Source organism: Falco rusticolus, chromosome 7, assembly GCF_015220075.1.
Source record: "Falco rusticolus isolate bFalRus1 chromosome 7, bFalRus1.pri, whole genome shotgun sequence".
In the NCBI taxonomy this organism is placed as follows: Eukaryota; Metazoa; Chordata; class Aves; order Falconiformes; family Falconidae; genus Falco; species Falco rusticolus.
In genome coordinates this window covers 60,342,713-60,357,210 of record NC_051193.1, presented here as the reverse complement: position 1 = coordinate 60,357,210, position 14,498 = coordinate 60,342,713, and the positions used below count along the sequence as shown (strand labels likewise).

The window sequence follows — 14,498 nt, the reverse complement described above, 5'->3', positions numbered from 1 at the left end:
GTTTCAGCTGATGATTTCAAGAAAAGGAAAATCCCACATAAACTGTGATTCCTATGCAGTAGGGAATGCTCTGGTAGTCTGAACCTCTAATATCTAGTCTTTATTTCAAAACATTTCAGAATCTTCAGAATACATTTTTTGTAAATATTATCTGCAGTTTACACATTATCGTTTCCTAAGTATATGATGACATGCACTACCCTTCTCTGTTATGGTTTCTATACCTTTTTGGAACTATACATAGAAGTCACTAATTTCCTATAGCTTTCACATTACACAGATGTCTGATGCTGTGAAACAATAGAGGCACAATGTGAAAGAGGCACATGATCAGAAACAATAGAAGCACATGAGCAGAAAACAGTAGACCAAAGGATAACTTCAACCAGGACGAAAAGCATGTCAAATAGGCCAAAATTAAGATGACATTCCCTATCAGTATATGCTGATTAAAACCCTACTATCATACAAGTCACACAAACACCTAAAAATATAGGGGGTGGTGGGGATAGAGATAGGGAAATAAGCATATCTCTCCTCCTCCTCTCGATTTAAGGCCTCTGCAGAAGACAAGCCTAACCAAGGGAAAAAGGTATTTTTAATTTATTCCTCATAAATATATTAAAATCAATGTAAGAATTAGTTTAAGTGGCAAAATAAAGCTTTACCAATGCAATTATCCATGCAGAGTATGTAAAAATATATATATATTTGAAATCCTAATTCATTATCTTAATGTTATTTCCATAGCACCTACATCAAAGAATGTGTCAGTGTGAAGTTTTCAGTGATGTGATTTCAATTGAAACTCAGCTGAGCAGCAAGACCAAAATAAAATGAACAGACTATTTGCAGGCAGTATTTCATTTTATAAGTATCACTGCATTGTATGCAGTATATGAAACATTTATAAATCTTGAAGGTCAATCTGATAATGTAAATATTAATAATACATAAGGAAGTGAATATATGCAGTAATTTACAGCAATGCTTCTTCATTCTTTAATAGTCTGGAGACATAAAGACTTGCAATATTTCAGAAGGATTTACCTGATTTGTGAGATACAATAAGCTCAAGAAGTTGACGTCCCTCTTCTACCACTGCTTCTTTTAAAGCACAGTGGCTATCTACATTCAACTTAAAACTCTGCAAAAAAAAGAGAAGAAAAAAAAAGAGGAAAAATCTCAGTATCAGACATTGGAGAGGCAGTTATCATAAAACACACGTACAAAATTACTTGCTGCTTTTTATCAAGAACCACATCCCTATTTACCCAATAGCCAAACTAATTTGCGATACTAAAAGCTATTGATATTTTGGATCTGGGCTCAAAATGTTTCCATTAGATCAGCAAAGTGCATCTGTGTTGAAACAGCTGACAAATCTAGAAATTCATTAGGTTTTATGAAAAGTCACAACCCGTAGGCTATATCTGGAGTAACAGTGTTCTATAAAATACACTAAATTTATGCTACCACATATGAGCTCTGTATTTTTCAGATTTCTTTGAAATGTTGGTGATAGCACTATTTATGAAACCATAAAAAATTACAGCATTGAATATATTGGCCTTATGCGCACTCATACAAAACTATTAATATTGTGTTTCTGAGTTTCTCTCGTATCCGTTTTCAAAGAACAAATCAGACTGCTTTAGATCTCTGCATTCTTAATTTGCAAAGCAAGTATTTTTCATCCTTTTTTCACGAATATTTTTACTAGTTTACAAAGGATCTCCGCTTTAACAGTGATTAAAATATTTTGTTTCTTTTTTTAATTTAATTTTTATTTTTACAAATTGCATTAAAATCTAGTGATAAAGAAAGGAACTGGAAACATGATCCAGTACTATATGTTATGCCATTTCATACACTACCAATAACTTGGATAAATTTGTGAATTATTTGCCAGAGCTTCTCACTCGTACTTGTGTGTAAGAAAGAGAAACACAATACAATAAAGAAAGGGGTACTTGCTGTATTTAATCATAAACCATGTGCAGCCCTGAACACACACACACACACGCAACTCTTGTTCCCTTTGAAATGTCTATGGAATGAATGAAAACAATATTTGACCCCTTGGAAGAAAACTGTTTTGCCTTCTCTTGGGAATGAGTTAAGTAGATGATGAAAGAGATGAAAGGAGACTGCAAGAGTACATTCGCAGCTTCTGGGTTTTATAAAACTTATTTATAAAATGTCTCCAAATACTAGTGACTATGTTAGTACTGAAGTAGCAGCCACCACAAAATACTCAAAAGCCTTCATTTCTTAGGGAAGCAACCATTTCCTTTCTTTCCTAACTTCTGTAGTCAGGCTGATTGGTGTAGCAGAAAATAATATTGCCTGAACTGTAAAAAAGTGATGTTCTTTTACTGTATTTGTCATGGTTGAAAGAGGCATCTTGCTCAGGCAGACTAAGAGTCTCAGGCAACAGTGTACCTCACACTTAGTGACAGAATATTTTTAAGAATTCTCCATTCAAATAGAGCAATAAACAAGAATTTTGCTACCTTCAGCATTTTGCCTAGTCCAATTTTCCTTGGATGGGCATCTGAATACATTGTTTCGTACCAGCTGTTGAACAACTGGGGCAGCCCCGAGAGAAGTTAAGAAGGAGAAAGGATGCCTAGTTTACGTCTGGCCCTTTCTTAAATCTAGAGTTTTATGAACTCAAATCTAGAAGTTCTTTTTCCTTCGTAAGAGCATGTCTGAACAAGCATTGACAATATTTAATTTTCTGTTTACTTAAAACAGGCTTGTACTGAATAGTTTGTAATCATGCACTTCACAGGAAATGCACTATGCGTGTGCCTCACACAGCAAAAGAGAACCTAAAGGACCTGAGAGTAGGTTGTGTAATTTCATATAATTGAAGTTGAGTATAGATGCAGCTGGATGTGGCAGTGTCTCGAGATGATGTGGATGTGTTTGATAGGAAAATTGGAAAAGATGAGGTATTCTTTTTCATTAGGGAAAAAAAAAGAGGCTTGGTGTCCTAGAAAAGATTCATTTAACATAACGCACCAGATACTACAATACAGCTTGATTTTCAGGTGCACCTATTAACCAGTAATAATGTTAAACTGAAGAAGCAAAATATGATGAATAAAGATGGGGCCAAACTTCTGGGATTTGACTAGCAATATTCTCCTTGTGCAAAATTCTGATTTTAAGGCTAAATCATGTGTGGCACAAATACTGTGAACATACATGAAATTTAGCAGAAATAAACTCTTAACAGCACAGAGCCGCCACGTTGTGGTTTAACCCTAGCCAGAGACTAAGCCCCATGCAGCCACTCACTCATTTCCCCCCGGGCAGGATGGGGGAGAGAAGCAGAAGAGTAAAAATGAGAAAACTCGTGAGTTGAGATAAAGACAGTGTAATAGGGAAAGCAAAAGCCAGACACACAAGTAAAGCAAAAGAAGGAATTCATTCACCACCTCCCATCGGCAGGCAGGTGTTCAGCCACCTCCAGGAAAGCCGGGCTCCATCACTCAACAGTTATTTGGGAAGACAAACACCATCACTCTGAACATTCCCCCCCTTCCTTCTTATTCACCCAGCTTCATATGCTGAGCATGATGCCATATGGTGTGGAATGTCCCTTCGGTCAGTTGGGGCCAGCCGTCCCAGCTGTGCCCCCTCCCAGCTCCTTGTGCCCTGCCAGCCCCTTGCTGGTGGGGTGGGGTGAGGAGCAGAAGAAGCCTTGGCTCTGTGTGAGCGCTGCTCAGCATTAACGAAAACACCCCTGTGTTATCAACACTGCTTTCAGCAAAAACCTAAAACACAGCCCCATGCTAGCTACTGTGAGGAATATTAACTCTATCCCAGCCAAAACCAGCACACACTAAAAGAAGGGAACCACTCATGTAAGTTTAAATACCAACAGAAGAAAAGGAAATTGTCAGTTGATGTAGGTGAAATGTGAGTTTTGGCTTTAGAATTATATATGTATGTATAATTCCTTACAGGTGGTAATTTCATAAGAAAAAGAAACAAATGGACAAGGAACGCTGGAAAGAATAGCCCTCAATCAGGGCATCGGTGTTCATGGTTCCTCATACCGCAGGGCTGATAACGTGACACATGAAAAAGGAAGAGTTGAAGATGTAACAAGTATTACATGTTTATACAATGGAGAGATGCAAATTTGCACAGCTAAAAATAAAATCAGGTGAAATATTTAGAATGAAGGAGGAACTTCAAACATAGAGGTCCTCTCCCATCCCAGATATTTCCCGTTCCCTACTGTTTACTTATGGCATCTGGAAAATTGTAACTCTAACAGCGTGCGACCCAGGAACTCTGCTCCCCTCCTCCTCTGATCTTCCCTGATAATGAATGGAGCCTTTGCATTTGAGGAGAGGAAAGGAGAAGAGGAGGGTAGTCAATTAATCAAAGCCATTTTACCAGACACATTTGCAGCTATGGAGCAGTCTAAATATCACACATGAGCACATATACATTATGGAAAATGCATGTGCATTGGCCTGACAGCAGCTTTTTAAACAACACATTAATGTCATCCCTAGCACTACAGTGTATATAATGTAGTTTACAAGCTGCAAGAAGCAAAACATCCTTATGAAGTTCTCTGCACTTTTCCCAGTCACCATGCATCTATATATAAATATCAACTGTTCTTATTTAGCAAGAAAGGAAAAGTGAGGCAGGAATCATGCAGTTCTGTTAAAGCTACAGAACTGTAAATAAACAGGAATAAAGACTCCAAAACTGTAAGTACAAAGCCCCAGGAGTGCTATCTTCTGTTGGCTGCACGGGGCCAAGGAGCTCAGCCTTCACAAAATGAAGCTGTCCCCTGACACTTAGCAAACTGATTGATTCATAGGGCAACAATACTGCAAGAACCTCCATGGGGAAAAAGGCACCTCCTGATCTATACTGGGCTCTGAACACACTAAAAATAAGAGTACTTTTCCAACATATTATAATCTCGCCCTCTCATCTTATTCGCCTGTGCAACTGGGGATGAGAAAAAATATTTGAAAAAATATTTATTTGAAGTTCCCCTGAGGATATATTTTACAGCTGTAGATACTTATATTTAGGAAACTTCTACTGAGTAGCTATCCTACAGTATGTACATATTGAGCTCTGATATACAATCTTTCACTGTTTCGCAACCCTCTGTTCTTAACAAATCTTTGTAATGTGATAAAGCACAACTTGGGTCTTGACCTCTTCATATCTGCAGTAAGGGAAGTCAAATATTGAGTATTTTTGTTTCCAGAGGCACACAGACTTTGTGTAAGCATGTATTTTATTTAAGTCATGATGTGTCCGACTAATGATTTCTAGAGTACTTTGCATCTCTGAAACACAAATAAGCAACTAAGTATCATGTGAACCTAAAATGTATATGTTAATATAGATTACTTTAAATGACACAGCAGATTACAACTACTGCCAGATGAAGGTAATGTACTAAAATAAATATTTTAATTATCTCAGTCAATCATACTATTAGTGTGTGTGGAGTACTGGGCTACCCCTGAGACCTAATTTTCTTGAGGTTCATTTTTTTATGTGTTTGAATACCTTTGAGAAAAATATCACCACTTCTAGGGTATTTATTTTTAGAGCAATGGTTTAGACAATTCAACTTTAAGTGAGCTATGATTTTAGAATTTTAAATAGAAAGCTTAATTTAAAATTTCCTATAGTCATTTGCATTTTTCAAGAAAACCACAGTATTACTAAAGTAGGGACTTCTATATTTAGGTACAGTTGAATGTATGTTTTTGCTAATAATGTAGCACATTTAATTACAACACCTTCTGTGACAGATAGAATTAAATTGTGAAATTTAGAGTGATGGGTACAGTTTCTGGTAGAAAAGACATGTGATTCTTTCACTGAGACAATCCTGGAAGGGTAACCAAACTCCTGCAAATATTACCAGCCATGCTGTGTTTTGGATAGGTAGACAGTTTCAACTCACAGTAAAGTTCCAAGAAAATGGAGCAACAAATGTGTTTCACTTATTTACTAAATACATGCCATATACCAATAATCTCCAAGAAAAAAAAAATGTTGGTTTTTTTTTTAATTATCATATTACATTTTTCTTAAAGGGAATATTACTTGAAACAGATCCTGAAAATTTGTTCTGATATTCTTAATATACTTTTGCAACTATGTTGGTCCTGGCACAGTTACCTCCCAATAGCTTGCTATGACAAAATACCAAGATATAAAGTACTGAATTCAACTTTTGGTTATGCAAAGATAGCGGGTTTTGGGTGGGGTTTTTGGTTGTTTTTTTTGTTGTTGTTGTTTTTGTTTTGGTTTGGTTTGGTTTTTTGGTGTTTGTTTTTTTTTCCTTGAGGAGTTCTGACCACACAGAAAGTCTCTGTCTGGTCACTGTCTACTCTCAACATACTCGAGTTAATAACCTAATAAGCCATGTAATAATATGGTACTTTCACACTCCTGAACACTACCTAACAATGACGTTCAGTAAATCAAAAAAATAACTACTGTGAAAGCTGCCCTTATGTTAACAAGGAAATGGTCATATATTTAGCATTCTAATGACATAATAATAAATACATAATTAATGGGTCAATGGTTATATAAAATGGGTATTCATATGCAATTTGTACATGGAAAAAGATCCTATCTTCTATGAAATAGTGCATTTCACAGATCTACAAATAGATCATCAAACTATTTGAGTTTTTAACAATTGGTGAATATCTTGCTTAGGAAAGCCTTACATTTTTCATCAGAGATATAAAGCTTACTCACTATTAGAAGTCAGTAGGATATGTTTTCCTGGGCATTAAATGTTACATGTGAAATGGTTCCAGTAAATGTCTCCTTTGATCACATTTTCTATAAAACCTAGGTGAGTATAAAGAATTTTTTAATTTCTTCTTTTTTTTAAGCTGTATTTCTGAGTAACACTCCACCTATTAAACAGAACACAAACACCATGGAAATGCTTTACGAAGCTCCATAGTCAAGGTTTATTTTTACCACAACAGCAGACATTCTACCTTTGCTTTCTAAGGAGAACATGGTGAATCCACTTCTGAAGCTGCAGCACCCACTAAGGATCTTTTTCTTCTTTCCCTAAGACGGAGAACATAACCTCCCTACAGCAGCGATGGCCAAGGGGCCAATTATCACCAACTGCTAAGCAAATTTCTAATGCCTAATAGAATATGATCATCATTTTCCTTAGATGAACCACACAGTATTTCCTTCTGTAACTGATGGGAGCTGGTAGATACTTTTTAAAATTGGATAGCTAGTGGAAAGATGTCATCTTCTACTCCCTGCAACAATGAGAAAGCTTTAAAAGATTAATTTGTTGGGTTTCTCTGGGGGTAATTCCTTCCATTGGCATCTGTAGGCAGATAAAACTGGGCAAAATAACAGTATCACTATCTATGTTGATTCACAATATCAGATTATAATCTAAAATGCCTTTAAAATTGACATAAAACTGATCTGGGAACCTCACTACTGAAATCCCACAATCATCATCTTATGCTGGCATTGTGCCACTGTAGATGTAGATCAGATGTAAGGTGGTTTGACTGCTCAGACAATTTCTTTTTGTAAGTTTATCATTCATTTAAACATAGTATTAACTGAACATTCTGAGTTCAAAATGCTTAGTAACGAGATAATTATAGCAAACCCAGGAATGATTTTACCTTCCAATCACCGATATGCATTCTCCACCTTTCACTTGATCTGAATATACATTTTGCCTGGGAGGACCCAGCATATTTGTGAACACACAGACTGGTGGGAGTTTAGTGAAGAGCAAACGGAATATGTTTAAAGGTGGAAATGGTAGAAGTTTATAAGAAATAAACAAGACTGACTAAATGATGATTAAGGGCCATTATCAGCTACTTATATTCTATGAATCTGAACACCAAGCAGAAAGAAGACTTATTAGCATAGTACAGTATCAGAGGGTCTAGTAGATGGGACTAATGGAATTAAATTAAGAAAAAGTCAGATCTATTAGATTGTGTAATAATCTCCTAAGGGAAATAGTGAAAGCCCTGATCCCTTGAGACCTTTAAATAGATAAAATTGTAAGAGTAAGAACTATAATACAAGGACAGAGAGCAGCCTAGGTCTTTCGCATACCATCGAATTTGTGACAGGCCAAAAAATCTAAATACAGTGGGGAAGGCTCTACCCCAGAAGTCCTACAGTAATTCACACTTTTGTAAAACCACCTCACCCCTTTCTTCTCCATCACAGCTTCTGCCATTCCAGTACTAGGCAATCAATGTCTTTTCCCTTTGTTACCTCCTAACCATGAATAGCACAATCTTCTTCACAGTAAATACTTTAGGTTTCCCAGTTTCTGTTTCTCATTTCTCATGGTGTTTTTCATCTCTTCAGAATTTAGCCAAGTTTTGAATGCCTAATTTTAGACGTTGAGAAAAAAGTATAGCTAGCCCAACTCTCCAGGAAGCCCTTTTTGCAGATTTAGTTTAGAAGGCAGAGAGGCTATTTTTGCAGATGCTTCCAATTTCAAACTGTCCTGGTTTCAGCTGGGATAGAGTTAATTTTCTTCCTAGTAGCTGGTACAGTGCAGTGGTTTGGATTTAGTATGAGAATGATGTTGATCACACACTGATGTTTTAGTTGTTGCCAAGTGGTGCTTACCCTAAGTCAAGGACTTTTCAGTTTCCCATGCTCTGCCAGTGAGCAGGTGCACAAAAAGGCAAGAGGGAGCATGGCCAGGACAGCTGACCCGAACTAGCCAAAGGGATATTCCGTACCATGGAACGTCATGCTCAATATACAAACTGGCAGGAGCTGGCTGGGAGAGGTCAGTTGCTGCTTGGGGACTGGATGGGCATCATTCAGCAGGTAGTAAGCAATTACATTGTGCATCACTTGTTTTTCTTGGGTTTTGTTCCTCTGCCTCTTTTTTTTTTTTTATCTCCCTTTTCATTATCTACTATTATGTTGTTGTTGCTGTTGTTGTGTTTTACTCTATTTAATTATTAAAATCTTATCTCAACCCATAGCTTTTACCTTTTTCCAATTCTCCTTCCCATCACACCAGGGTGGGGGGAGTGCGCGAGCAGCTGCGTGGTACTTCATCACCAGCAAGGGTTAAACCACAACACAAACTCACGTAAATTCTCCTGCTGCCAACTCTGATTTCTTTTTTGTGTTTCACTACAGAAATTTCTCTCTGCTTTTGTCTAAGCATAGTACATTCATAAAAATGTTTACGTGAGGCTTCCTAAATTGAATCTCTGTTCATTATCAAGGGATGAGGAATGGAAGAACATGGGCAAGAAAGCACAGGGGCAAAATGGCTATACAGTGAAACAATTGTTAAATTGTCATAAGCACGGAGAACTGCACATCCAGTCCACCATATGTAACTGTCCTTGATCACGTCTTGTCTTCCTGACATACTCAGAAAATAATCCCCAGAAGTCACAGTCTTCTGACTCCTTTTTCTTTCAAGATGACATTTGTCTAGCTGATCTTACACATTTCTAGGTATACTTCTTCCATCTGGAGAGACCCAACATGCCGGAAAGATATTTCACCAAAATATGCCTAAGTAGTATTGTCCTACTACATGCAAAAAAAAGCCAACCAAGAGAAAAGAACTTTCCAATCCAAAGATAAATTAATGGGGCACAGCAGCCTTGGCAAATATGGAGTTACTGGTGGGGAGGGGTGGATATAGATATAGATAGATATAGATATAAAATTTAAAAATAAATTTACTAACTTACAGACCAAAAAGCACTCACTGACACTAAATAACAGTATGTAGTTTTAGAAAAATCCTTGAAAGATTTTAGTTCTGTTAAAATTTCAGGGGAATATGAATGAGATGTAATTTGCTTTTTATATATGTACAGATATAAGGTTTAATGCAATTTATGCCTTCTTAGCAAAATATACCTAACAAACTGAGATTCCAAATTATTAACCCAATTCATCTGTAGAATTAGGAAACAAAAAAACCCAAATACCATAGGAGGTGCAATGCAAAACATTTACCAGTGAAGACCTCCATTCATGTCCTGATTTTTCAGTAATTCTGCTGAAATCTTTGGCATTGCAAACACCAAAACACAGTCAGCAATGCCATCACTTCTAGTACTTAAAGTGTGAATATTATGCCTTTGAGAGACATAGCACAGAACCCATGGGAGTGAACTAACTCTTGGCAGATAAGTAAAAGCAAATATAGTTTAAATGTTGTTGAAAGTGTGCTTGTTTGTTCTCTGAGATCCCAGCATTATATTCTTTTTAGTCTCAGAATTTTTTAAGAATAGATTTCATTTCACTTTCAAAAACAAATTACAGACTACATCTATATTGATCATGCCAGCATACTAAAATTTCAGGCAATAGCATATATATTAAGACATAAAAATCACAGTTAACAGAGTTTCTACACAAAGCATTATGCAATTCATTAATAAAATAATCATAACTTTAAAATCAAATTTTTAAAGTTTTGCAAAATCTTACAATGATAAATTAGTGTAAAGAGAGTAACCAAGTTGTCATTCAAAGAGAGATTATTTGGCAATTGCTATAAAGCTTCTAAGTCAGAACTACATGAAATACTTTTTACTGAAATTTCCTGATCAAGTTAGTACAGAACATTTTATAATGGCAGTTTGATTCCATTATATCATTACAGGCACTGAATCCCCTGCATGCAAACAATTTCTTCTGCAGGCCAGGCACACAGTGGACCCAGCGGAATGCCTAACTTTCGCCACTCAGACTTACAGTATCTGTGTTTTGGGATACCTCAGCACCCAAGAGTTTTACTGTTATGAGTGGTGAGACTTGAGAGGGGATGAACACTGTAACACTGCCAAGTCATTACCCTGCTTTGTTCAGCTTCATCCACAAGTGCAAATGAATTTAAACCTTTCCCAAAGTCTGAACAATCTGGGTTTTAATGTGCTTCATGACAGCGTTTGGCCTTGTTTTCTAACAAAACTACATCAGATATTTCATACATACCCAGAGGAATATACCACCCTCTATATTCTTGCATGTAAAAGAACACTATGCTTTAAGGATCTCATCGTTCCCTCCTCCAAAGCAATAAATATTAGCTTAAAAGTATCCTGGATATTGGTGAAAATAAAATTCTGGTTTTTTCAAATCTCAAAGATCATGAATTATTTTTAAAAAACAAACAAACAAACAAACAAAAAAAACAACAGAGCAATATCATTGTTCTTGAGACACACATTAAACTTGTTCATACACTAGATTTCCATACACTTAGATCAAAAGACTTCAAAATCCTCACAAATGATGGAGTTTAGATTTTGGACGTTACAATTTTCCCTTCTCCTTCATTAGAAGCAGCAGAGCTACTTTAGGGTGATGTTCTAATATTCTTTGCCTCTGGTTTAATGCCTCCTCTGTCCAGAGAGAGCTGCAGCTCTAAAAACTAGAGATGCTGGGACAGCCTCCTGTGAAGCTAGTTAACTAATATGTTACAGGCAGGCCCAACAGTGCTACCTTTCATGACGGGATCCTGTTCCCCTCCTATGCACAACTATGTAAATTCGGTGTGGTAACAAAGAGAAGAAAAGGAGTACTGGGATGGTGTGAACCAATAAAAAAAAAAGTAAATGCAATAGCCTTTTTTTCTTCATGGCTGTAAAAAGTACCTATGCAAGGTTAGGTATCTACAAATTTGGACGACAAGTTTAGAAAAAAGTTGTACTCTTAATAGCATTCAAGCCATTCAGTCTCTAGGAAAATTACTAAGCCATCACTTCTTTTGGTACAAGCTTGCACAAAATAAACCTCCTGAGTGGGACTGTGTGGTAACAGCTGGTAGTAACAGCATGGGCCAGTAAATGGACAAGTCCTTCCTTCACTGAAAACAAACATAGTAGTAACAGATCGCCTACTTCTGTGATGCTGGGAGCATAAACATGGCCCACTCCTTCTTACAAAGAAAAGATATGTGTCAGCTCTTCCTCATTGCGTGACCTTATGGGAAACATTTTTAGATCAAGCGCAGCATCTCTCTATTGGTCAGGACAACAGTACTGTGATTAGCAGACTATATACCTGGATTTCTCTTATATACCTGATTTTTTCTCTTATTTAGTCACCAAAAAAGTCGCTGAAATTCTAAAGAACAGTCCAAACAGTTTAGAAGCCTCTATTTTTCCCACTGTCAGCAACTGTACGCTGTCTGGCTCCAGGTACAGCCAAATGCATTAAATGACAGCAACATTTCCTCTTGATGATCTCAAACTCAAGAAACAGAAAAAAATACATAGAAGTTATTGAATTTACATATTTAAAAAGCTGAATAATAGTCACAACTGGCAATATACATGCATTCTCTTTGTTTAAGATTGATGTCTTACTTTCTATTAAGTCCTTTTATTTGCCTGTGTCATTTGCAATCTGCTGGGTTTAGTCTGTATCTCTGATTAGTGTGTTCTGCAGACTGCTCTCTATATAAAAGGGCATACATTCAGGAACCCATGCATACCCAAAATACCTTTCAAGATAACAGCATAGGATTCAGAAATTCAAAGTAACAATAGGCTAAACAGATTCAAACCAAAGTCCTTAGAAAAGCAAGAGATTAGTCCACCCATGGCGCTCAGACTCTTCAGCACCATCATCCTGCAGACACTATTGTGTATTTTGAAGAAAAAAATCTAAATTGGCTGACAAGGACATTGGAAATGCCCAAACAGCAAAAGCACAGTACATAACTTTGCCATTTCAGAGGCTTTAATACATTTAATAAAATTACTGTTACCACCACTACCACAAAGACAGCCAGTAGATTAGCCCAAGGCATGTGTATTTAACCTTATTTTCAACAAGAACAGGTATTTAATACTCCTCTAAACTGACATTTTTCAGAAAACGAGATTTTCCAAGGAGATGAGAATGATTTTTTTTTCAGACATAGCAGACTTGTTACAAACAGACAATCAGTTATCATGAGATATCACAGAAGCATCATTACTTCACCAATACAATTTCTTAAACGGGGAAATAGTCTATTTTCTGTATGAAAGCATTTTCTATTTACAGCTAAGAAAGTGCTGAGCAATGATGTGGCCAGAAACATTTATACTGGACATAGGAAAATTCTTACTTCATTTCTCTGTAGATAAAACTATCAAAACTCCCATATCATAAGAAGAATTTAGTTTTGGAATGGAGTTGACATCTAAACTTCATATACAGAAGAGAAGTAAATGCTAGTGTGAATCAACATGTATAATTTGCTTTGAAATACTAGTGATAATTGCTCTATGATATTTTTAAGACTGTAGCATGTAAAGTAAATATGGTGACTGAGAAGGTTAATATAATGGAACAATTCTGGGCTAAAAAGCCCTTTAATGTGGCATAAAAGTTGCAAATAAAATGAGGTTAAAAATACAGAAAGGGATCACACAATTTTTTAGAAATAAAACCAAAAAAATTCTCATTGATGGAAATGATCATTTAGCATAGCCAAACCACACTTTGTACTGCAATGACTCCATCCAATCCAAGCCACTTGTACTTTCTACAGAACAGTATTTGCTATTCTAGTTTCAACTAAATAGAACAGATATTTTTGCCTAAAAAAGCCAACAAATAAATAACCCTGGTGTGAACAATTATTTTCAAGGAGGCCATCTTCCTCCATTCTTTCTGTGAGTGACCAACAACTCCTTTGTGCTATCTGGAGAAACAGGAAACCACCAGCTGCCATCTTTTCTAAGGATAACTTATGTCCACATTTACAATGACAGTAAAGTGAAACACTGACAGAAGCCCTGCAGAGAAGGACCTGGGGGTACTAGTAGATTAAATGCTGGACATGAGCCAGCAATGTGCGCTCACAGCCCAGAAAGCTAACCGTATCCTGTTCCGCATCAAAAGAAGCGTGATCAGCAGGTTGAGAGAGGTGATTCTGCCCCTGTTCAGCTCTGCTGAGCCCCCACCTAGAGTGCTGCATCCAGCTCTGGGGCCCTCAGCACGGAAGAGGCATGGACATGCTGGAGCAGGTCCAGAGGAGGGCTACAAAAAATGATCAGAAGAATGAAGCACCCCTCTTATGAGGAAAGACTGAGGGACTTGGGGTTGTTCAGCCTGGACAAGAGAGGGCTCCGGAAAGACTTTATTGTGGCCTTTCAGTACTTAAAGGGGGCTTATAAGAAAGCTGGGGACAAAGTTTTTAGCAAGGCCTGTTGCAACAGGACAAGAGGTAATATTTTAAACTAAAAGTTTCAGACTAGACATAAGGAAGACATTTTTTACAATGAGGGTGGTGAAACACTGGAACAGGTTGTCCAGAGAGATGGTAGATGCCCCATCCCTGGAAAAATTCAAGGTCAGGTTGGACCGGGCTCTAGTTAAAGATGTCCCTGCTCACTGCAGGATGGTTGGACTAAATGACCTTTAAAGGTCCCTTCCAACTCAAACCATTCTATGATTATGTGATTATACAA

General features: G+C 37.0%; 1 protein-coding gene across 2 annotated transcripts in view; it reads right to left on the bottom strand.

Moving 5' to 3' along the window:
- The window catches only part of AKAP6 (A-kinase anchoring protein 6), a 287,417-nt gene that overhangs the window by 147,014 nt on the left and 125,905 nt on the right, over positions 1-14,498 (bottom strand). For both annotated transcript variants that reach the window (XM_037395841.1, XM_037395842.1), the window contains exon 6: positions 1,051-1,147. In XM_037395841.1, coding sequence (XP_037251738.1) covers positions 1,051-1,147 — 97 coding nt within the window. The remainder of the gene's footprint in view (positions 1-1,050; positions 1,148-14,498) is intronic.